This window comes from Microplitis mediator, chromosome 3 (genome assembly GCF_029852145.1).
Source record: "Microplitis mediator isolate UGA2020A chromosome 3, iyMicMedi2.1, whole genome shotgun sequence".
Taxonomy (NCBI): domain Eukaryota; kingdom Metazoa; phylum Arthropoda; class Insecta; order Hymenoptera; family Braconidae; genus Microplitis; species Microplitis mediator.
Genome location: NC_079971.1, coordinates 4,986,639 through 5,010,675, shown reverse-complemented (window position 1 = coordinate 5,010,675; position 24,037 = coordinate 4,986,639). Strand labels below are relative to the sequence as shown.

At 30.5% G+C, this 24,037-nt stretch overlaps 2 protein-coding genes across 11 annotated transcripts; one reads left to right on the top strand and one right to left on the bottom strand.

The window, feature by feature from the left end:
* Positions 1-265: 265 nt before the first annotated feature.
* LOC130665760 (kinesin-like protein KIF12) lies at positions 266-12,667 on the bottom strand. Of its 6 annotated transcripts, none has more exons than XM_057466330.1 (8): positions 12,420-12,667; positions 6,631-7,015; positions 5,183-5,462; positions 4,882-5,118; positions 3,949-4,067; positions 3,407-3,879; positions 2,398-2,739; positions 266-798 (listed from the first exon to the last, which is right to left on the bottom strand). In XM_057466330.1, the coding sequence occupies exons 1-8, from the start codon at positions 12,665-12,667 to the stop codon at positions 441-443; spliced, it is 2,442 nt and encodes an 813-aa protein (XP_057322313.1). In that variant the 3' UTR covers positions 266-440. The 6 variants fall into 6 exon arrangements, with proteins under 6 accessions (XP_057322313.1, XP_057322314.1, XP_057322315.1 ...); XM_057466331.1 differs by having other exon boundaries at positions 2,398-2,736; XM_057466332.1 differs by having other exon boundaries at positions 586-821.
* Positions 12,549-23,908, top strand: LOC130665759 (unconventional myosin IC). 5 transcript variants are annotated; one of them, XM_057466328.1, is made up of 8 exons: positions 12,549-12,690; positions 17,590-17,770; positions 17,981-18,096; positions 18,243-18,522; positions 19,524-21,875; positions 22,045-22,145; positions 22,212-22,314; positions 23,761-23,908. In XM_057466328.1, the coding sequence occupies exons 2-8, from the start codon at positions 17,645-17,647 to the stop codon at positions 23,773-23,775; spliced, it is 3,093 nt and encodes a 1,030-aa protein (XP_057322311.1). In that variant the 5' UTR covers positions 12,549-12,690; positions 17,590-17,644; the 3' UTR covers positions 23,776-23,908. The 5 variants fall into 5 exon arrangements, with proteins under 5 accessions (XP_057322311.1, XP_057322309.1, XP_057322312.1 ...); XM_057466326.1 differs by lacking the exon at positions 12,549-12,690 and adding an exon at positions 13,675-13,820; XM_057466329.1 differs by lacking the exon at positions 12,549-12,690 and adding an exon at positions 13,697-13,820 and having other exon boundaries at positions 17,593-17,770.
* Positions 23,909-24,037: the final 129 nt, after the last annotated feature.

Here is a 24,037-nt window from a genome sequence, read left to right as displayed (position 1 = left end):
TTCTTGGTGTCAGAAAAGTCTTCTGGAAGAACGCATATAAAAGTGGAGGAAAAAAATTTTTTCTTCAAGTACTGAGTCCTTGGTCTAGATTTTCTATGAGTTTTTTCTGTCGTAAAACTTAAAATTTTAAGCACTTCTACAATTTCTCCGGAAGTTTCCTCATATTTAACTTTACTCATTAAATAGCAAAATTATTTTACCACCAAAAATACATAAAAACTTGGGAGATGATTGAAATAAAATAGACGATTATTTTTTTTCACACATAAATATTTATAATAAAATTATTAAAAATAAGAAAAAAAAATTCTGAGCATTTATATTCTGCAGTCTATTAAATATTAATAAATAATAATATACTTAAAAATATATTTATATATAAATTAATTATTCTAGCCTAACGTAGGCCATACGCGTATCATTAGATGTTACTTAAAATATTAAAAACGAACATCATCTTCATCATTTACCGACACAGGACTTCCGAAAGCACGTTGAGCCGTACGATCTTTATGAGTAGCGGAGTTATTTCTTCTGTTACTTGTATTGTTCTTCAAACTAACAACCGGAGATGATGATACAAGTGTATGTGATATAGGTGGGAAAGGTGTCGTGGGTGCGACAGAATCCCCAGTATTGGGAGTTGAATATAATCCTTCAGTCATCGGGCCGCTCAAAATTGAATCCGGTGAGCCGTCTAGCGAATGGGAAAATACTATTGGACCTAGTGCATCTGTTTTAGATGATTTTTTTTCTTCTGGTACCGTTGACGTTCTACGGAACGCTGATCTACGTCCACTGTAACGAATAATTTATCTTCACTAATATGTATAATAATAATGTAATGTAATTTTACTTGGACTCCGGGTTGAGAAATCCGATTGATTTCAATAGGATTCGATCAGATATTTCTGATTGAATCCCACTCTCTAAACATGAATTAGTGAAAATAAGTGAATATTCACTAATTCCAAGTGCAAACCGAACCACTAATTTCAAAAAGTGGTTCGGTTGGCACTCAGAATTAGTGAATATTCACTTATTTCACTTATTCACCTTTAGAGAGCATTGGAATAAATCAGAAATTTCTGATAGAAAAATTTTCCATTGAAACCGATTGAATCTTATTCAAAAATTCTGATCGAAATGAATCGGTTAAAATTGGAAAATGATATTTTTATTTCATTATTATTTTCCAAATGGAACCGACTCATTCCGATTAAATTCAATCGGATTTCAATTGAACTCAATCGAAATTCTTAACCAGGTCCATGGGACTTATGCCCGTGGACGGCCATAAGACAAAATAATTTACAGAGTGTACAAAATCGGTAATTATAAGTAATGTAATTGTGACCTTGACAGCTTAAAATTAAGTACATAAATATGTAAATTTTTAGGTCTTCCATCATAATCAACGTAATTGCTCACATTCAATTTAAACTAAGGTGGCCACAAACCGGGAATTTAATGCAAGCGAGAAATATCATGGAAATGTCAGAGAATTTTGAAAAGTATCCGAGAATTTAATTGCGACAGTTAAAAATTTAAAATTTTTAAATAAGACACTAGTCAGAAAAAATAAGGGATATTAAAAAAATTGTAAATTTTTAAGTGATTTTCTACAGGTTGTAACTCGAAGGAAAATGGTCGTGCAACAAAAACAAAAAAGGTAAATTGTAGCTTCAAGTATCTGGTTTTCTGATCTGGTCAAAACCATCGAAAAAAAATTTCAAAATTTTTGCTCGTCTTAAAAACGGTTACGGGCTTCAATAAATTTTTTTCGATAATTATGATTGACTTTTGATTACTCCGGAATCGTACATAATAAAAAAATTTAAAGACCAGATCAGAAAACTAGACACTTGAAGCTACAATTTGCCTTTTTTGTTTTTGGTGCATGACCATTTTCCTTCGAGTTACAACCTGGGGAAAATCACTTAAAAATTTACAATTTTTTTAATATCCCTTAATTTTTGTGACTAGTGTATTTTTAATTTATTTTAATCATAAAATTTCTTATTAAATATTTTAACTTACATATTTTTAACATCGAGTAATCAAAAGTCTGCTTTATTTATTTATTTTATTTACTTTTTTTGGTTCCTCGCATGATTGAATTATCAGATTTAATTGACAATGAAAACATAATAAAAACTTTGAATATCAATGATACGAATAAAAATTCTGAATCAGGGAAAAACGTGAAAAACTTTACTGAAAACCGGGAAATAGGGAATTTTAAAATCATTTCTTTGTGGCCACCCTGTAAACATTCTCTGCTATACCATAAGATTTAATTTACAGCTAATTCATCACAGTGAGCTAAATATAGATATAGAAAGCAATAACAACAACAATGATTGTCAAAAAAACAATAAAATTGCTCACACTCACTGGCTGATCTCAATAGGTGATACATTTTGCTCCGAAGGATCCGTCGGGTTCCCGTTATCCCAAGAATTATAACGCCGGTGATTACTTTTATCTCTATATGCTTCCGCAATGTTACTAAAACTACCATTTATACGTTTATCTAGTTCTTTTAATACTTTCGAAGGCATCCCATTACTCTGGGGCTTAGATAAGTTTCCATTTTTATTAACATCTGCCTCTGGTAAATTTGGATTCGTCCAGACATTAGGTACTCCAGGAAGATCATCATTGTGTAAATTATTAAGCATCTCTGCTGAGTAGGTTGGCCGAGCGGGAATTATTGGAGATCGGCAACAAACTCTACTTAAGAAAACAGTAACCAATAGGTAATGAATAAATAAATTTCAATTTTAAATAGTATATTGCATGACGAGGGATGAAACAAGACGATTTCAGACTAGGGTGAGGTTGGCTGCCCGAGCCGCAGGCTGACATCTCCCGCAGTCTGAAATCGTGTTTTATCCTGAGTCACACACTATATTTCTCATGATTACTTGCATCGGATCTTTAAGATTCAGTGTCAGCAGCCAGTAAGAAACAAGTTAATTTCAAGCCGATGATAAAGAGAACTATTATATAATGAGAAATCTGGGATTTACAGTCACTTATTAAATAGTAAATAATACAAAAATATTATTTTCACTGATTTTTTAGTAATTTTATTTGGTTAATTAAAACTGTCACTTAAAAAATGAAATGAGTAAACTCAAGTGGTAAGTAAACAAATGAGAGTAATAAGACTGCAAATGAACATTAAATATAACTGACACCGGGCAGAAACAATTGTGTTTCTTGCCAAGGGAAGAAACACGCATGTTTCTGCCCGCTGTATGAAGGCATTTCTGAATTACGAATTCGCTAACAGTTGTTTGCAGCATCGGCTTAAAATTAGCTTCTTTCGGGCTGTAGAGACACTGAAACTTCAAGTTTCGACGCTGGTATCATGAAAAAAAAAATTAATTATACTAACGTGTTAACATCCTCTAATTTTTTTAATAATCTCTCATTTTCGCGACAAACGAGCTCTTGATCCCTTATCACTTGTTCCCGCGTTGCATAGAGCTCTGCATTTTCGCGTCTCAATGCTTCACTCTCATCAATGTAAGCTCGCAATAACTGAGTAAGTTCTGCTTGCTCAAGTTCTGTTAATTTATCGAGATCAACTTGAGGAGGTGTAGCAGTTCGTCGGTCTTCCCGTGACTGTTGATAATATTTTTGACTGTAAAGTTCATCGGGACTGTGCGCGGCGAGATTAAGTGCCGATTTTAAATGATCGTTTTCTAATTGCAGAGCATTATTTTCTCGTTTTAAACTCAATATTAATGCCTCTCTAGGGTCCATTACAATTATGGGCTTTGTGCGGATTTTTTTAGCTCGCGATGCGTATCTTAGAGTATTTAAAGTTTCACTTAAATTCGAACGTGCTGGAGATATGCATGCGATCTGAAATAAGTTGATAAATTGTTTTAATACTTTGAATTTAAATTCAAATAATAAAATTTAATTTATTACCATCAACGTCACTCCGTTTCCAGCCAAACTATCAGCTAATAATTTTGTTAATTTACTATCACGATACGGAATATGACCAGTCTTACGTTTACCATCACTCAGTGATGATATGCAGTAGCCTAAATGTATAATTAAGTAATTAATTGAAATACTTAAGGGCATTCTCAGATAGTGCTCCCTCCACTTTTTAAAAATGTTCAATGACTCAACTTAAAATTAATTTTAATCAAATTTTCATGTCAATATTATAATTCGAATTTTGTAGATTAAAATTTGCTTTACAACCCAAGTAGCACGGAGACAACTAAGATGTCTTTTGGAAGGAGAAGACGAATTTTATTTTGTCTCAGAGCCAAGTTTTCTAAAATAAATAAAACGTACAGATGTTGATTCTAGAAGTCATAGAAAATTTGTCTTCTTTTTCCCGTTCTAAGAAAGTCATTTCAATTGACAGGTCGTTCAGATGACACTTGATAATTATTTGTAATTAATTTTTTGCCGCCGTTTGTGTCAAGTCTTTTAAGCAGATATTTTTCATGAATTTCTGATTGTTTTGTCAACATTTTGGTGCCTTATCGATAGGTCACAAAGCCAAGTGTCTTACTTCGGAACTGCAAGTGATTTTTTTTCAAATCACGATACCCTGATTAAAAACTCTGATTGACTCCGATTGAATCCGATTGGTTCCGATTGAAATCCGATAGACTTTCAATCGGAGTTTTTAATCAGGGTATCGTGATTTTTTTTCAAATCATCTATATCTATATTTTGGCAAAATTGCCACTACATTGTCCTTTTTTCTATTAATGCTTTTTTTTTTTTTTAATTAATTAATAAAATTTCAAGGCAGTTAGTCATTGAATATTATTGAAAGCGGGGAATATTGTCGTAGAATACCTTTAATAATTTTTTATTGATATATAGTTTTTTTACCTAAAACCATAAGGCTTTTATTAATATTATTAGCTTCTTCGAGTGTTTTGCCTTCACTCTGTGTCTTCTTAGTCATTTCGCTGCCAGCTAAATCAACAAAATTTATTTTCCCTTGCTTTGAAATAAATACTCCATTCTCCATTTGCTGTTCGGATCTAATGTGAACCGTAAGAATGGTATGACTTCTACTAGAGTGTTCGTTCATATTGTGCGTACCGACTGCTCTATTTTTCATACCTATTTAAATTTATTATATTATTATATCACACATAATAATAATTATAATAAACTAATACAATACCTTCTTCAAGAACACCAATTAAATCATCAAGGTCTTCGCACTCAACAGTAAATAAATTTTCAACAAAAAAACCTCTCGTCTTTTTACTCCATCTTACTGCTAATGATTTTCTTGAATTTCCAGGATTAAGAAGATCTATTATTTTTTCATTATAGATTTCAAGAAAGGAAGCCTTGATAATAAAATTAAAATCACTTCGTTCTTGTAAAATTTTAAATAAATATACAAATGAACGGAATATTAATCCATGCTCTGCTGAGTAATGATTCATATTTTCAAACTAAAATAAATATTAATAATTCAATAATTTAACTATTTTTTGTCAACCCAACTCGAAATCTAAGACATACTTTGAGCCTAAATGAGTATTGAAAAGATAAATTAGACTTTTTAGGATATAATAATTGTAAAAGCTTGGAATGAACGGTGACACGCTTAGATCCGTGGACAAAATATCCGCAAAAAAATATCCATTGACAAAACATACGCGTACAAAAAATCTGTAGACAAATATCCGTAAAAAAATTCAATTGATTAAATATTTGTCGGTAAAAATTTGTGAAAAAAGGGCGCTATCTTTCACACCATTTTATGTGGGGGTATATTTTTGTAATTGCAAACACACAAAATTCGTGAAAAAAAAGCGCTATGTTTCACACCCATTTATGTATGTATGTATGTATCAATTATATGTATTTTCGCATGAAGTATTTAATGAATTAAATGATAAATGTTTATAAAATATGATTTAACTATGAAAATTTCGATCTGATGAATTCATCCCTTTGTTACGTCAATTTTCAGGATATTTGTGTCCGTAGATATTTTATTCATCGGATATTTTGTCTGCGGATATGTTGTTACGCAACCGAAATGAACCAACTTAGACTTACAAAGTCATAAATTAGACCTACAAAGACATATATCGTGAAACGAACAAGCTCAGAATTTTTTGAATCAACTCTCTGTTGGTCTCAGGCTACTTCTCGGTCCTATTCCACTCCTAGGTGTCATTAATGTACTGATAAAATCGCCGGATCACTTGCAGCAATTTTTTACTAGTCATAGGATTTTTTTAAATTGACCCTCTGTTGGTCCCAGGCTGCCTGTGGGACCCAATCCACCCTTGGGTGTCATTAGCCCACTGGAGAGATGACTGGATCACTTGCATCAATTCTCCAGTAGTCCGTAAATTTAACAATTTTACCTTTTCATAGTATTCCTTGCAAGTCCTCTCTTCTGTTAAGTCTAGTTACGTTCGCTTTTCGATCAATGACTATGTAGGTCTAATTCAAGCCCTTGTAAGTCTAAGTAAGTTCATTTCAAGCTTTTACAATGATCATGTCCTAAAAAGTCTAATGTAGGTTTTCAATGCTCATTTAGAATAAGAGTATGCCTTAGATTTCGACTCGGGAAATGAATAAATAAATGAGTAATTAATTAATTACCAGACCAGGTGGACCAGTAAGTGTATGAGTTTTGCCACTACCAGTTTGTCCATAACAAAAAACCGTACAACTAAACCCTTCAATCGTCATGTCAATTAATTTCTTAATACCCGAATACTGTAAAATATCTTCCTGACTAGCCGCTGGTTCAAACACGACATTGTAAGAAAACAATTTTGTTTTTTTATCCGTAGTGTTGGGCAAAGTATCACATTCAATTTGTCCATCACCGGGAAAATTGACTGAAAATTTTTCACCCGCTTTTATTTCTTTATTATTCAAAGGTCTTACTCTCACGACTACATTGATGTTATCTTCTGGTAAAAGGTGTTTCGAGGCAATAACTTTTTTATCTCCATCAGCGAGTCTTTCAATGCTCCCTGATCTGCAAGTCAAGGGAAAACAATTTAATATTTTAAAGTTTTATTATTTATTTTAATAAAAAATCTTATTTAAAAATTTAACTACAAAGAAATAGATGGACAAAAGAATACACGTGAGTTGAAGGTTGCTGAAGCCATTGACCGTTATTCAAAGACATCTTTTCATATGTACATATACATGTATATAAATATAAATACTACAATAAAAAAATGTATTTAAATCGATAAATAGCATATGTGTCCTTCATATATATCTCATTTTACTTAATGTCATCAATTCTATTATTGCTTATCATTATTATCTATTTATCGTCATTTACTTAAGTACTTCATACTATACACTGTAAAAAATTAGCGGAGTAAATCCGGAATGAAATTTACTCCAAAGGAGAGTTTAATTTAATATCCCTGATTAAGAAAAATGATGTAATCCATGCTGTGTATATCTATATATAAGTCGATTCAAATTGTTTTGAATAATTTCAAGTGATTTTTCTTCATCAGGGATTGAAACTCCGGGTCGGAGTAAAATTCACTCCTAAAAAGAGTTCATTTTAATATGAAAACTCTGAGTCGAATTAAATATGGATTTAAATAAAATCCAGATGACTCCGAAATCACTCCGCTGGAAAAACTAATTACCGATTTACTCCATATGCGGAGTGATTTTTTGTAAAACTCCGGAACTTCGAGTGACGGAGTAAATGCGGAGCGGGTTACTGTGTAATTATTTAATGCTCTTGGAGTAAAATTCACTCCGAATGGGAGTTAATTTTAATATTCAAAATACGAATCGGAGTAAATTTGAATGTAAATAAAATCCAGATGACTCCGAAATTACTCCGCTGGAAAAAAGCTCCTTATTTACTTCGTATGTGGAGTAATTTTTTTCTAAAACTCCAAAACTCCGAGTGACGAAGTAAATGCGGAACTGACTGTGTATTTATTTAATGTTCTTGGAGTAAAATTTACTCCGAAGGGGAGTTTATTATAATTTTGAACTCCAGTTCCAAGTGAAATTAACTTCGTAAAGGGATGGGTTTATTTTAATACCAAAACTCTGAATCGAAATGAATGCGGATTTAAATAAAATCCAGATGACTCCGCTGAAAAACCTACTCCCTATTTACTCCTATGTGAAGTGATTTTTTTAAATCTCCAGAACTCCGAGTGCCGGAGTGAATTCGAATTGAATTAAATTCATAGTCACTCGGAATTCACTACCAATTTCTTACAGTCTCTTATATATAAAATATTAATTTTTATTTAAAGCTTACACTCAAAGCTTAACTACTTAACGTTGAGGAAAAAAATTACAAAGTTATTTTAAGAGACCAGTTTCGAGTTATTTTAACTCACGCTATATTACTATCTAAGCTTCTGTATTAATAAAACTATTCAATTACGTATAATACATTTGATGCCAGCATTAAATAAATATTACTGAGTACCCAATACTTAACTTAATTATTAATTAATAATTGCGCACGCAAGCTAGATTATATAAATTGATATTGTGTAATGAATGTGATAATTACGACAAAATTATTACTGTAACTGTTATTGTTATTATTATTAAATAAATTATTTAAAGTATAATAAATTACTTGTCCAAATTTTATATAACTTGGGTTGGTAGTTTTAAAAATGATTTTAAATATTTATATTTAAACCCAACTCACGAAAAGTCTATTGACATCAGGAAGAGGTAGAAATAAAAGAAGAAAATAATCGCGTGCGTTTACTTATTGATGACTTCTTAAGTCGTGTAATCTACCGATCGACCTTCATTAATTATTTATTCTACTCGAATGATTGACAAACAATATCGACAATTATTATTTTTTTTTTTTATCGAACTTCCGCTTCGTAAATATTTGAATTTTTTTGCAAAATAAATTTAATAAAACGTATTTATTAAAGTGATATATATATATTTTTTCTACATTTACTTGAAAAATGCACGTAAAAAAAAAACGGGGTAAATCCAGGTGGTGTAGGTGTTAAATTTCAACACCACAAATGATGTCAAATGACACCGCCGCTGGTGTAAATATTCTTTCTCGGTGTTAAAACATTTTTCGGTGGACAAAATATTCAACTTTGTGAATATTTTTACGTACTTGATTACGAAAGTTAGGCAGTATTTTTATTAATTAATTAAATTATTGATGATTGAAATGGTGGCCGTAAAATTGTGTAATTTTTAAATAAATTACGTATAACATAAATAATTATTTAAATAAGTACATAGCAAAATTTAAATTTTCTCCAGATAATATTCATTAAATTTTTTTATATGTATTATATTGCACACCTCAAGCGCGAAAGCGTAGGTGTGCTTTTTTTTTTCTAATTTCTATACGAGGAATTTTTTTTCCACACCGGTTTAACACTAGTATTTTTACACCACCTACAACGGTGTTATTTCATTTTAACACCGCATGGTGTTGAATTAAGTCCATTTTTAACACCGCTCTTTTTACAGTGTATAATTTTTTTTCTATCTCTGTAATTATTTCAAATTTTTTGCTAAACAAATTTAACCCTGCGTGTATACTGGGTCTTTGGCGGAAAAGTCAATTTTTAAAAAAATTACGTATTTTCGATTCTTCAATTTTTGTTAAAAATTTCAAACTTTTGAATTTGGCAACTTCTGGACCCTGTATTAGACACTTCAAGAACTGATTCAAAATTTTTTTCAAATTTTTTGAAAGCCTAGAAACTTTAAAAACTTGACTATTCCCTAAAATACCCAGTGCACTTATCGTGTCTCGAAAAATATAGTGTACACACGCAGGGTTAATAAAAATTATTTATTAAAGTAATATATATATATATGTATATAATAATTTTTTTTTATCTCTTTGTCATTACTGTAATTTTTTTGCTAAATAAATATAATAAAAATTATTTATTAAAATAATATTTTTTTTTCTATATTTACATAGAAAATAAATTTTTTTTTTCTATCTCGTGAGGCAACTGACAGGTGTGACGTTTAATACAACTGCTTATCTAAATATTAGTATAAGCTTGTTTTAGTTCGATACAAAGATAATGCACGTGACCGTTACCGGACATTAAGTCATAAAATCGTTAATAATATTTTAAATTAACCTTTTAATTTTTTTAACATTTATAATTTTTAATAAAAAGGACACTGATTGTAATCTCGAATTTTACAAAATCATTAAGGGTGACCTCATGGTGTCTCATTACTATTTTATGTATGATATATGAAGCGGTATTTTTAAAATGAATTAATGAATTTAAATAATTCAGTGGCAATCAAACAGTTAATCAAGACTTGAATCACTTGAAATATTAAAATAAATTGATTAAGTAATTTTTAAATAATTAATAAATTGAAATCAATAAAGTTTTTGCTGCATCATAAGTCGATTGTCTTTGTTTTTAAAAATAAATTATCATAGCCGACTTAATTATCTTATCGTCTACAAGCTATTAAAAAAAATTTGCAAAACCTCGAAATGTTATCTCTATCTAGTCCCGTATGAAGTAAATAAAAAAAAAGTGAAAATAAACGATAGTAGAAAAAAATTCTAAGTAAAAACCCGCATTTAGTTTTTTTCTTTGTGTCACCGATAATCAACGATCGTCAACGTCGAAACGATCAACGAGACGTATGTATGTGGACGTTAGAGACGGAAATTGTTAAACACGTGTGATTATTATCGCAAATTTATACAGTCACGCTGTACGGCGTTTTCATGTTACTCATCAGCAATACCCGATTGTAAAGTTAATAATTGCTTATAATAATAATTGATTATCTTAACAATCGGTTGTTACACTTTAAAAAATTTGGAGTAAAATTAACTCTGAAGGGGAGTTTGTTTGAATATTAAAACTCCGGTCTAGAGTAAAATCAACTTCGAAGGGGAATTTATTTGAATGCTAAAACTCCGGTCCGGAGTAAAATTAACTCCGAAGGGGAGCATATTAGAATATTAAAACTCCGGTTTGGAGTAACATTAACTCCGGGGAAAGTTGATTTAAATATTAAAACTCCGTTTTGGAGTAACGTGAACTCCAAAGGAAAGTTTATTTGAATATTGAAACTCCGGTTTGGAGTAACATCAACTCCGGAGAGGAGTTTATTTGAATATTAAAACTCCGTTTTGGAGTAACATGAACTCCGACGGAAAGTTTATTTGAATATTAAAACTCCGGACCGGAGTAAAATTAACTCTGAAAAGGAATTTACTTGAATATCTAAATTCCAAATCGGAGTTAATGCGAATTGAAATAAAAACCAAATCACTCCGAAATTACTCCGCTGGGGAAAAAATTTACTCAACATTGTAAAAAATCAGGAGAAAATTCGAAGTGATTACAGATTTTATTCAAATCCGATACTCGGAGTTTCGTTGTTTTTACAAAAAATCACTTCGCATACGGAGTCAATAGGGAGTTTGTCTTATCAGCGGAGCGATTTCGGGTCTGGATTTTATTTAAATTCGCATTCACTCCAACTCGGAGTTTTAATATCAAAATAAACTTCCCTTCGGAGTAAGCTTCACTTCGAGGACATTCACTCCAGATTTACTCCGCGAATTTTTACAGTGCATATGCAGACATTTTTTTTTAACTCCAAGCTCCAAGTCACGGACTGAATTCGGATCCGTATAAAATCCATAATTACTCCGAATTCACTCCCAATTCTCTACAGAGTATTTTAAATCCATACTATAATAATAACAATAACAACAACAACAACAATAATAATAATGACGTTTAAAATAAAGTTTAAATGCGAAGTACTTTGTGTACATTTATCATTTCAAGTTTAAATATCTAATAATGCATTAGTATACGTCACTATATATTTATATATATATATAGATAGTAATTTTTTTGATACAAGCTTTACACATATTAGCTCATCGTTTAACATATGTTTATGTCAGTCACATATATAAAAATAATATAAGTATTTCGATATCGATCGTTACGTAGACACGAACATACAAGGTCTTACAAATAAGGATCGATATTTGAAACATATAATAAAACACAACTACACCCCCGTGACATTATCCTATCTCTTTTATTTATTTCTCCGTCTATCTAAGCTTTTAAAATCGCCGCGGATCCCCAGAACCCCGCTTCAAACTATACAGTAATTGCACAAGAATTTTTTCCAAGTAAATATTATTAAAAAAAAAAAAATATATACATGAACATTAAACTCTGCTCATGATGACAACGTTTGATCTATGTCCTAGATCTCAATGTAGACAATTGTACTTTACTTTTTTTATTCTACAAGTCAATAACTCCCGCGATTACACGGGCGATAAAAAATTCCGCGCATTTAAAATAAATCTTATCGGTTTATTTCGTCATTATTTTATTTAAATAAATTAATTTATCACTAACTCTGATTTCCTTAAGCCCAATGATCTGATTGATTTTTTCGACCCAACAGAAGAAGCTTTTGCCGGACTGCTGCCTCGTGATCCATCAGATCTGGTACCAGGACTAATGCCACGTGATCTACGCACTGGTTCTTTCGTCGTAGGCGATGGGTTTTTTAATTGACGAGTTGGAGATGTGTTTAATTGATGCTGATTGTTGCTAATGCGATTACCGCGGCGTTGCGGCGATGGACTTTTTAGCAGCACCATCCGTCACTTTATTTCCAGCACTGGTAAATTTAATTAATTAAATTTAAATAATTAACAAAAAATTACATAAAGTCTACTTACTGTGTCAAATAAAATTTATATTAGACCATCAGGTACGAAAAAAAAATACACGATAAAATAAGTGGACGCGCACATGAGACTGTCACAAGAGTACTGTAGGTGTTGGGAACTTACTGACCACTACCCGCCAGGAATATACTAGGGGTTGCGTTGGTTCGGTGGACTTGACCCTCGTATACTTTTACCCTCTCCATCCTTGACTCACCGGGTTCTAGGTGAAACAAAACAGATATATTTGTAGATAATCAGCTAGTCAGTATTCAGTAGATTGCAGACAGATTGATGGACATTCAATGCTAATTATTTATGCCACTAAATGCATAAGTGCCCAGTAAAGTATTTACGTGACTCATCCTATCATGAAAACATGGAATCTTTATTATATAGTCTCAAGTACAAGCGCAATCAGAGTTTCTAATTAATGCTAAATAAAAGTGAAAACCCGAAAGGGATAATGGGGGAATCTCTAAATGGTACCGCTGATGTTTTGATGCTACTCCTTCTATTCTTAAAAACTTTTTCTCTGTGAATCCTCTTCTTTATTGTTAATACCGAGTACAAGTACAAGTACAAGTACAAGTACAAGTGTGTATGGTGTGTATGGATATAGTTAAGTATGGTAAGCTGTTACAGTAGGATAGAATGTGTAAGATGAGTGGGGAAACGTTTGGTTCCTTCATGGTCGTCTCAATATCCCGTGCGTTAGTTACACATCGGCAACGTGCTCTTACACTTCACCATTTAAACAAACCGCACAACTCTACCATACACTTTTACTGTTATAGTTGTAGTTACTCGTGTTAATTACCATAACTAGCTTAGTTTTGTTAAAGTTAACAGTTTGAGACCTTTCTCCAAGACCGGAATCTCTATTACGCTGACCGGTCACGCGGGTCGCGGACCTCATTACTTACTCTAGCAACTTGTTAACTACTTTCTGAGTTTTATTTTTAAATAAAGAACGAGCAAACTTATATATAAATAAATACATAAATAAATAAATAAATAAATATATGACATTGAGTACAGAGTTTGACAACTGAGCCTTCGTTTTTGATGTCTATGATTTATTGTAAGTAGAAAGTAAAGTGCAATTTATAATGGAGTACTAAGTATTTAGTTTAAGTATAAATGTATTTATATATATGTATATATGTAATATGAGATTGAGTAGATCGAATGATTTTAATTGATGCATCGGGTACATCTGGAGAGTTGAGTGAGTCACGGTATGATTTCTACATCTTGATCTTGTAGCTTTTGATTTATACGGCTGAAAACATTTAAACTAATAATATATATATATGATTTTTATTGTTAACAGTGATATTATTGTTGTTTTTAAACGTTACAATATTTTTTTACCTTGAAAGATAACGATGTTACGTTTTATTACCAATAGAAGACGATAACGAGTTATCTGTAATCGAATTTTCATATGTTTAATTTAAAATTACAACATAAAGATACTAGATGACTCATACGACGTCCTCGTGGTATTTTTTACTTTATTTTATTTATTCTTTTATGTCTTTTACTTTTTTATTTTCATGTATAAAAATCCCTTGTGTAAAGTTGAAGGCTTCGTAAAGTATTTTTGTACGTGATGCCGTTGTACTCTACTCCAATAATATAAATGTATATATATATATATATATATATATATATGAGCAACAGTAGTTGCTCAATTTTGTATAATCTGTAACCAATAAAAAATAAATATATAGAGAAAATTGTTGGATCATTAAATTTACTGGCAATTCAAAAGAATCACGAGGGCAGAGAATCGCTGGATAAAAATTTAAAAAAATATGAGGATAAACTTTTGAAATTTTACTTTTATGATCCTTGTTCTGAGAATTTTTTACAAGCTATTGCTGTAAATCGTTAAATAAAAAACGGAATTACGAGTTTATTTTAAGTTTAAAAAAATTTTTTATTGGGCATTTAATTAAAATTTATTTAAAAAAAGCAATTAAAGGCTAAAGATTGATAGAAGAAAAAATAAGCGAATGTGTCGTGTCTAGATGAAAAAAACCGGTTAAGGCATAAGTATTTTTTATATAGAATGACCTTGATACCTTAAAACTAGCGGTTTGGGTCTTGTCTACTTACTTATACAAGTTCATGGTACATAAAATCTTAAAATGTCTAGTGTCTAGTGTTATGTCTAATGTCTTTCTCAGCTTATTTTAAAAAGATATGAGTAGTGCGTACATAAATACTCATCGTAAAAGAAGAAAAAAAAACAGTAGTACTTCCGATCCGTATAAATGTTTTTTGTTCTATTATTAAACACTCGATTTGCTTAAGAACTCATCATAAAGTCCAAAAGGATAAATATAATGAAATGAAAAAACATTATGAGAATATATTTGCTGAGGAAAAATGAAATAGTGATAAAAAGATGTGAAAGTTAATCGACTATGAGCGAATAATCAGGGAATTAAATTTTTCTCAGGCTCCAGCAGTTGAATAATGATAATAATAATAATAATAATAATAGCAATAATATAAGGCTTTCCAGACAGTCTTTTATAGAAACCGGAAATGCCTTTACTTATATACAATGAAACAATATACAATACAATAGTACGACTCTTTTTCCGTTATCTCTCCAGCTTCTAAAACGATAATTATACATGTCCTTTAATTATTTATATTTAATAATTAAATACACACGAATATTAAAGTCTATCGAAAAAATTTACATTTTTTTCTTTACACTGAAAATATTTAATTTACTTAAAAAAAAAAAGAATTACTAAGAAAGAGTTTCAAAAGAGTCATTAGTGTCTCATTAAAATGCCTGTCACGCCCAAGCGGTTGACTTTGGAAAAAAATTTTCGGATAGTATTTGGTAGAAAATTTTATTGTCTACGAAAAAGGTTTCTGGTAAAATCAGCTTACAAATATTTGTTCAAAAGTTATGAGTGTTTGAAGTTTTAGTTGAGAGGAAAATAATATATTTTTCTAAACTTAAAGTTTTGAACGCTTCTAATTTTTGAACTACTGCTTCTACAGTAATTTTGCAGCAGATCTTTTTTGAAGTAGATAAAATTTCCGACAAAATTCTTCCCAAAAATTCTTCACTATTCTAAGCTTCGAAATGTGACATAATGACAAACGTTTTTCAACGATTTTTAAACTTCTGAAAATGCAAAGAAAAAAAAAGTAGACTTATTACTTTAAATGATCGTTTTTCGACTCTTTTGTAAACTTTTTTTGATTCTCCATTAAAAGTTCTCGGTTTCATCATTTTTTTAGTGCAGAATACGTTCTGAAAATCCTGATTTTTAACTATTTCTAAAGGTTTCTTTTTGGTATATCTTAATAATATCAGGGTATTCATTGATTTTTCTTTTAAATTTTCAAAAGTTTAAAGACACGTCCAAAAAAAGTTCATCGTTATGTCACGTTTTGAAGTTTAGAGTAGTCAACGCTTTTTTCAGCGATTTTGTTTACACGGGCCATGAAAATATATATGAAAATATATATACTCAAAAAAAAACGTTCAGAAATAGTTCAAAATTATCTTTTTCTGAACGTATTTTGCACAAAAAAAATTGATGAAACTTAAATAGAAAAAAGGATTTCTTGCCGTGAAAATTCTTTACTTGCCCAAATTACATTTTTTCTTGCTCCAAAAAGTTTTCGCATTATAAAATGAAAACAAAAATTTTCTTAGTCTCAGAACGTTAATTTATAGTATTAAGTATATAATTTTTTTGTTTGTATTTTTAGAAGTTCAAAAATCGTTTAAAAAAATTCATCATTGTGTCACATTTTGAAGTTTAAAATAAACGCTTTTTCACGATTTTCTTACATGGATATTTAAAATTTGTTTATGAAAACAATACTTAGTTACAGTTTCTTCATCTTTAAATCAATCATTACCCAAAAATAATTCAAAAACTTCCTTACAAAAACAAAAAAAAAACCATAAATAATTTTTATTTATCATAATTTATCGGTCAATCATAAATCATTACGTTATTTAAATCAGTCACACAGATTTTCAACGACTTATTCCATACATATGCATGAAATTGATCCGTTGAATAATTTATTACATTTTAATTACTTAATATCTCAATATCTAATTATTACATTCGTAAAATCAACTTAACACGTTCTAAAATAAAATAAAAAAATGATAACAATACAAATTTATCCACATATATTTGTATCCATACATACATCCATATATGCAATACACATATAAATATAGCTGTACACTGACAATACACTAGTAGTTTATATTGAGAACAATTTAAAGAATATAATAAAAGGCATAAAAAAACAATCAAGATAATTTAATCTTATCTTTAAACACTTACTGCGATACCAGATTCGATTCATTTAGACATCAAGTATCAACGTGTTACTATCCAATTTTTTTTTTTTACATCTGTTACAATTTATTACTATTAGTTTTTTATTAATAAAAATTTATTTTATTACTATTTACATTTTGTTATGACGGATATGCGGTGAGTGTTTAAAAATAATTGATAACGAATTTTAAATATTTTTAATAGACTTGAATTTGTGTTCTTTAGACTTAAACTTTTATTCTTAAGCTCAAATAATATTTACTTATTTATTTTATTAATCATCTAATCATAAATTATATATTTATTTACTTACAGATTAAAGAGATCAATTATTTATAATTATTGATTTATATTTACCTAACAATTAAAGTTTAAGTAATTGATAATTTTTTAAGTTTTATCTCGTAAAACTTAATCAGTTTATCTTGATCCCAAGGCTGGAGTACTTTTAATTTTTAATTATTTATTTTTATATTAATTAAGTTTTTTTTTTCATCTCTTCAGTAGAGAAGAAAAAGATTATTTAGAAAAACCATCTCTGCCAACTTATGGTGGCAGTATGGAACGGGATCTTCACCAACGAGATCGAGTTGGTGTCCAGGATTTCGTACTCCTTGAAGATTTTCAAAATGAACAGGCATTTATTGACAACTTGAGAAAAAGATTTCGTGAAAATCTTATCTACGTATGTATTAAAAAATATATATATAGAAAAAAATTCCTGTGTAATAAAAAAAAAAACAATTAAAGTTTAGTGACAACTCACCTAAATGATTCATAACTAAAATTAAAAAAAAAATTTTTTATTGATAAGAATTTTAACGCTTAGTTGAAACTTATTGTATTTAATTTTAAAACCAAGGTCATTAATTTTAATTGTCATATTTTTTTAAAGACATATATAGGCCAAGTATTGGTATCAGTGAATCCGTACAAATGGTTACCGATATACGATACGAGTACAATTGAATATTACGAGAGGAGAAATTTTTTTGAAGCCCCACCTCACATGTAAGTTAAATATTTAAATTACAATAATAATGTTGATAGTTAATAAAAAAAAAAAATTTTCTTCTGTAAAAAGAGAAAATATCGATACTTTCGAGGCATTAAATCGCTTGTACTTTTATTATTTATATTTATTTATATATTTATAGATTTGCATTAGCTGACACAGCGTATCGTGCGTTAACGAAAGAAAATCGCGACCAATGTATTTTGATATCAGGAGAATCCGGTTCTGGTAAAACCGAAGCATCTAAGAAAGTACTAGAGTTTATTGCCGCAGCAACTGGTCATAAAAAAAAAGTTGAAGCTGTCAATGTTAAATTGATTGGTAGTAATCCAGTACTCGAAGCATTTGGTAACGCGAAAACTAATAGAAATGATAATTCATCACGATTTGGAAAATATATGGATATACAATTTGATTTCCACGTGAGTCTGCTATTTATTTATTGGGGGTGTGCGAATAGTTCGAACTATGAATTATTCGTATCGAATCGAATCGAATAATTCGTATTACGGAAAAAAAAGTAAGCAAAAATTACTAGTGGGATCCGATAGCTTTTATTTTGAACAAAAGTATGAAAACTACTATTCCATAAGTAAAATGTGTGATCATAAATTAAAAAGTACAAAACGTTTGTATCTTTTACTTATGAAATGATAATTTTTTATTATGTTTTAAACTTCTATGATCAGATAATAAGTAATTTTATAATTATTTTATTTTTTATGGCCTTGCCGATCCTTTATTGACTATTTTTAAACTTTTTTGTCCAAAGTTTCGCACATAGTATACCTACAGCATCTTCAGGGACCTATTAACATTATTTAGAAACAATGATTTTACAAAAAATTTTTACAATATTTTAAACACTATTTTTTCAAAGTAATTTTTTACTTATGCTAAAAGTAAAAGCTATCGAATCCATTAATGGTTTCGAGTTTCGTTCCTTATAGTAATTATAACAATTTTGAAATCCGCTTTCTTCCGTATAAGTTTTTGAATTATACGTAATTTTTAGAATAATTCGAAACTCTGAATTATTCGTAAATTATCTAATTATTTATAAATTTTCGAATAACTCCAAAATTTTCTTTTGAATGACTTAAAATTTCAATAGTTTTTCAAAGAATTCAAATTTTTCAGGATAAATAGACACGAATTTACGAAAAAATTATATTTTGTTACTCTAAAAATTAAGCTCTCCATTACATAAAAATTGAATATTTGAAAGCTGATCATAATTTTCTCGATTCGAATCGATAAATTTGAAAAGTTACAAATAATTCAAAAACTTTCGGATAATTCCAAAATTGACGAATAGTTCAAAAATTCAAATTATTCAATTTGAACCCAATTCGCACTCCCCTACTGTTAATTTATTTAATTACCATTAAGTAGACAGTAAAAATTGACAATTAAATTACAGGGCGATCCAGTAGGTGGAAATATTTTAAATTATTTACTCGAAAAATCCCGAGTAATTCATCAATCTAGTGGCGAACGTAATTTCCATATATTCTATCAACTCCTCGCTGGCGCAAATGACGAAACACTTCGAAAACTATTTCTCAAACGGAATCTTGATACTTATTATTACTTAAGCAACGGTACAAAAGGTACAGTAGACACAATAGACGATGTAGCGCAATACAATCGCGTAATTGAAGCAATGAAGACCGTTGAATTAAATCAGCAAGAGCAAGACGATTTATTTTCAATAGTTGCCTCAGTATTGCATATGGGTAATGTAGGATTTACCGAAGAAGAAGGCCAGGCTAAAATCCTAAAACCAGCTTCCGTAGAAGCGATAGCTTCTCTAGTAGGCTGCGATGTCCATCAGTTGGCCAAAGCATTCACTCATCGCACAATAAATGCCCAAGGTGATGTTGTTATTTCACCGTTAAATCGCGAGCTGGCAATTTATGCGCGCGATGCCCTCGCAAAAGCTGTATACGATCGTCTATTTACTTGGCTAGTCGCCCGTCTCAACAAATCTTTGCAATTTAATTCACAAAATTCAAGTGCGCGCACTAACGTCATCGGTATCCTTGATATCTACGGGTTTGAAATTTTTCAAAAAAATAGTTTTGAACAATTCTGCATTAATTATTGCAATGAAAAACTTCAGCAATTATTTATACAACTGACATTGCGCAGTGAGCAAGAAGAATATCAACGCGAAGGTATCACTTGGGAGAACATCGATTACTTTAATAACAAAGTAATTTGTGATTTGATTGAGGAAAAATACAAAGGAATAATTTCACTTATGGACGAAGAATGTCTGCGTCCTGGCGAGCCGACGGACATTAGTTTTTTGGACAAATTGAACTCAAATTTGAGCAGCCATCCCCACTACATAAGCCACCAGAAAGCAGACATTCAGACACAGAAGATAATGGGTCGCGATGAATTTCGTTTGGTTCATTATGCCGGTGACGTCACTTACAACGTTCGCGGTTTTCTTGAAAAAAATAACGACCTATTGTTCCGCGATCTACGCGAGGTGATGTCACATACGACCAATTCAATAACGCGGGCTATTTTTGACGTCAAAGATTTAAAAAGTAAGAAACGTCCTGACACAGCAGTCACACAATTCAAAAACAGTTTAAATAATTTGGTGGATATTCTTATGGGTAAAGAGCCTTCTTATATACGATGCATTAAACCAAATGATTTTAAAATCTCGGGACAATTTAATGACAAAATAGTGTTGCATCAAGTAAAATACTTGGGATTGATGGAAAATTTGCGAGTACGCAGAGCCGGTTTTGCTTATCGACGTCCCTATGATCAGTTTTTGCAACGTTACAAATCGCTTTGTCCGTCAACGTGGCCTTCTTATCAAGGTACTGCGAAAGAAGGTGTCCAGATACTGGTGTCTCATCTGAATTATGATGACAACGAATACCAAATGGGCAACACTAAATTGTTCATACGATTTCCGAAAACTTTGTTCGACACTGAAGATGCGTTTCAGCGAAAGAAAAATGATATCGCGGCAATAATCCAAAGTAAATGGAAAGGAAGACAGCAGAGGAGGACGTTCTTGAAGATGCGCAAGGCTGCTATTGTATTAGAAAAGTACGTGAGGAGATGGATCGCTAAGAGGGAAGCGAAAAGAAGACGTCATGCTGTCGATACACTCAGGAAATTTATAAAAGGTTTCATTACGCGCAATGGGCCGCCTAATGAAGTCAATGTTGCCTTCATTGAACTGGCCAAGTCTCAATGGCTAATTAGGCTCTCGAAAAATTTACCGCCGGGTGTATTAAATAATTACTGGCCACCTTGCCCATATGCTTGCTCTGAGGCTTCTGAACACCTGCGTGGTATGTACAAGAAATGGAAAGCACGCAAGTATCGATTGTCCCTAACACCTGCGGAAAAAGACCACTTTGAGTTGAAAGTACTCGCGGAGAAATTGTTTAAGGACAAAAAAAAATCTTATCTACGAAGTGTGGGCCCAAGATTCTTGGATGAGAGACTGGGCAATGAGTACAGTGCTCTGAAACAGACGGTCGCTGGTAATATTCTGTCGGCTGATGAAAGTATTGAGTATGCGACACCCGTAGTTAAATATGACCGCCATGGATACAAACCGCGGGAACGTATTTTGATTTTGACTGGCAAGGCTGTTTATATTTTGGACACTACCAAAAGTTATAAACTAAAACATCGTCTTCCTTATGAGTCTATTCAGGAATTAGTTGTTACAGGAGAGTCTGATAATTTGTTAATTGTTAGAATTCCTCCGGAACTTAAAAAAGATAAGGTATCGTCTAAACTCAAAGAATTATTTTTTTTAAATTTAATTATTCATACCCGAGATTGGAAAAAAATGAAATTTACATTTTAAATTAATATTCATTTAGTAAATTTTTTTTTCACCGAAATTCTAGTGATAGATTAAAAGTATCACTAATTAAATTTTTTTTTTAAAGGGCGATTTAATTCTTGAAGTACCACAAATTATTGAAGCTATTACCCGAGCTATTAGTATTACTAATAATCCAAGAATATTAAATATCGTTAATAAAGAAACGTAAGTATTTTTTATTATTTAAATATTTAATAATTAATTATTAATTTATATTTATTTATTAAATAGAGTCTCACATAAACTAGTCAGTGGTAAAGAAGGTACAATAGAATTTAGAAGAGGTAATACACCCGCAATCACTAAAAATCGACAAAGTGGTCATTTATTAGTGGTAACTATTTTTTAAAATTTTATAATTATTTAGATTAATATTATTAATGAAAAGTTGTTAATAATTTAATAATTTTAACGACCATAATTATAATATATAAAAAATCATTTAATGCCAAGTTGGTCAAGACTAATATTCTCTTCAAAAATAGTATACATGTACAATTCTTATTGAATAATTTGGTAAAGGTGTTAGTAACTGTTCAAGTACTTAATTTTGAATATAGCAATAAGGCTCATCAGTATAGATCAATGTACACTTGCTGTAGACTGCTTATTACTAGTACGTGATATCACTAAACAGTATCTGGTTATTTAACGTACAACAGTTCATTAGACGTTTGAAGATCAGTCAGTGCGATCATGATTCTTTCCATTCAAACTTTCAGGTGATCTGTTACCTTTACTACCTGTGTACAATAAAACGATTCCGCGCGTTTTCATCCCCCAACAAAATATCCTCGACAAAATATCCTACGGACAAAATATCCCCCGACAAAATATCTCCGGACATAATATCCCCGACAAAATATCCTATCCGCAAAATTTCTCTTTTTTATTCAAATGTTTTATTTGTACTGTTCACAACTAATTTGGGTGCTTGTTTTTCAAGAAAATTGTGGGAATTTATAAATAAATAATAACTACCTATTTAGAGAACTAGTTTTTCAAGAAAATTGCGAAAATTATATCGAAAGATATTTTGTCGGAGGATCTTTTGTCGGGAGATATTTTGTCCGTAGGATATTTTGTCGGGGGATGGAAACGCGCATTACCCAATAAAACTGAGGGTACTCATAATTTTCTATATTTTTTTCTCTACAACTTTTATATAGCACTTTTCGCCGAAATTTATTTAATTCTTCGATAAAACGCTAATTAAAAGTGTTTTTTATTTTTTTTTCACCTGTCTAATTGAAATTTTACCTTGATTTTTTGGTGTATGTTTTGTAATCATGTTCCGAAGCTTACCTAAAAAAATCAGACCTGGTTGGACCTGTTTCCGTTTATCAGGTCTATTTGACTGGACTAGAAATAGATTTTTCAGCAGAAAATAGATAATTTAATAATTTTAACTGAAGAGTTATTAACACCTTCAACAAGAGAGTACCAATGCTGCAAATTAACATTAAATATAACTGACACCGGGCAGAAACAATTGTGTTTCTTGCCAAGCGGACAGAAACACGCATGTTTCTGTCCGCTGTATGAAGGTATTTTTGAATTACGAATTCAGTAGCAGTTGTTTGCAGCATCGCCTTGAAATTATCTTGTTGCGACTGGCTGTAGAGACACGGAAACTTTAAGTTTCGATGCTGGTATCATAAAAAATACATATGTGTAATTCTATTCATATTGTTGAATTTAATACATTTAATACATTTTTGACCAACTTGGCATTAAATCATTTTTTATACGTCATTAATAATTTTTATTACTTTTATAGGTTGCTTCACCATAATAAAAAAAAAAAACTTCTAAACATAAAGCTGCCTCAACAATGTGATTGAAATAATAAGAAATAATATATGATGTTTTTTTTTAAGATTGTTTAAATATTTCTACTTCTATAAAATTATTATTATTATTATTATTATTCTAATGATAAATAAATAAGTATATAAATTAATTAATTATTAAGTTGTTGAAAAATTATACGACGCATTTAATTATCTATTGATTTAGATATAGTTGTCAATGTATTTATTGTATTTATATTATGT

What these genes read in the sequence shown, in the direction of transcription:
- LOC130665760 (XM_057466330.1), bottom strand. Translation starts at nt 12,667, where the DNA reads ATGGTGCTGCTAAAAAGTCCATCGCCGCAACGCCGCGGTAATCGCATT. An exon ending in TTGGGCTTAAGGAAATCAGA is followed by an intron (nt 7,016 to 12,419) that starts GTTAGTGATAAA and finishes CTTGACTTGCAG; the next exon opens with ATCAGGGAGCATTGAAAGAC. An exon ending in AATTGGTGTTCTTGAAGAAG is followed by an intron (nt 5,119 to 5,182) that starts GTATTGTATTAG and finishes AAATTTAAATAG; the next exon opens with GTATGAAAAATAGAGCAGTC.
- LOC130665759 (XM_057466324.1), top strand. An exon ending in TTCGTGAAAATCTTATCTAC is followed by an intron (nt 17,771 to 17,980) that starts GTATGTATTAAA and finishes ATTTTTTTAAAG; the next exon opens with ACATATATAGGCCAAGTATT. An exon ending in AATATCGTTAATAAAGAAAC is followed by an intron (nt 22,146 to 22,211) that starts GTAAGTATTTTT and finishes TTTATTAAATAG; the next exon opens with AGTCTCACATAAACTAGTCA.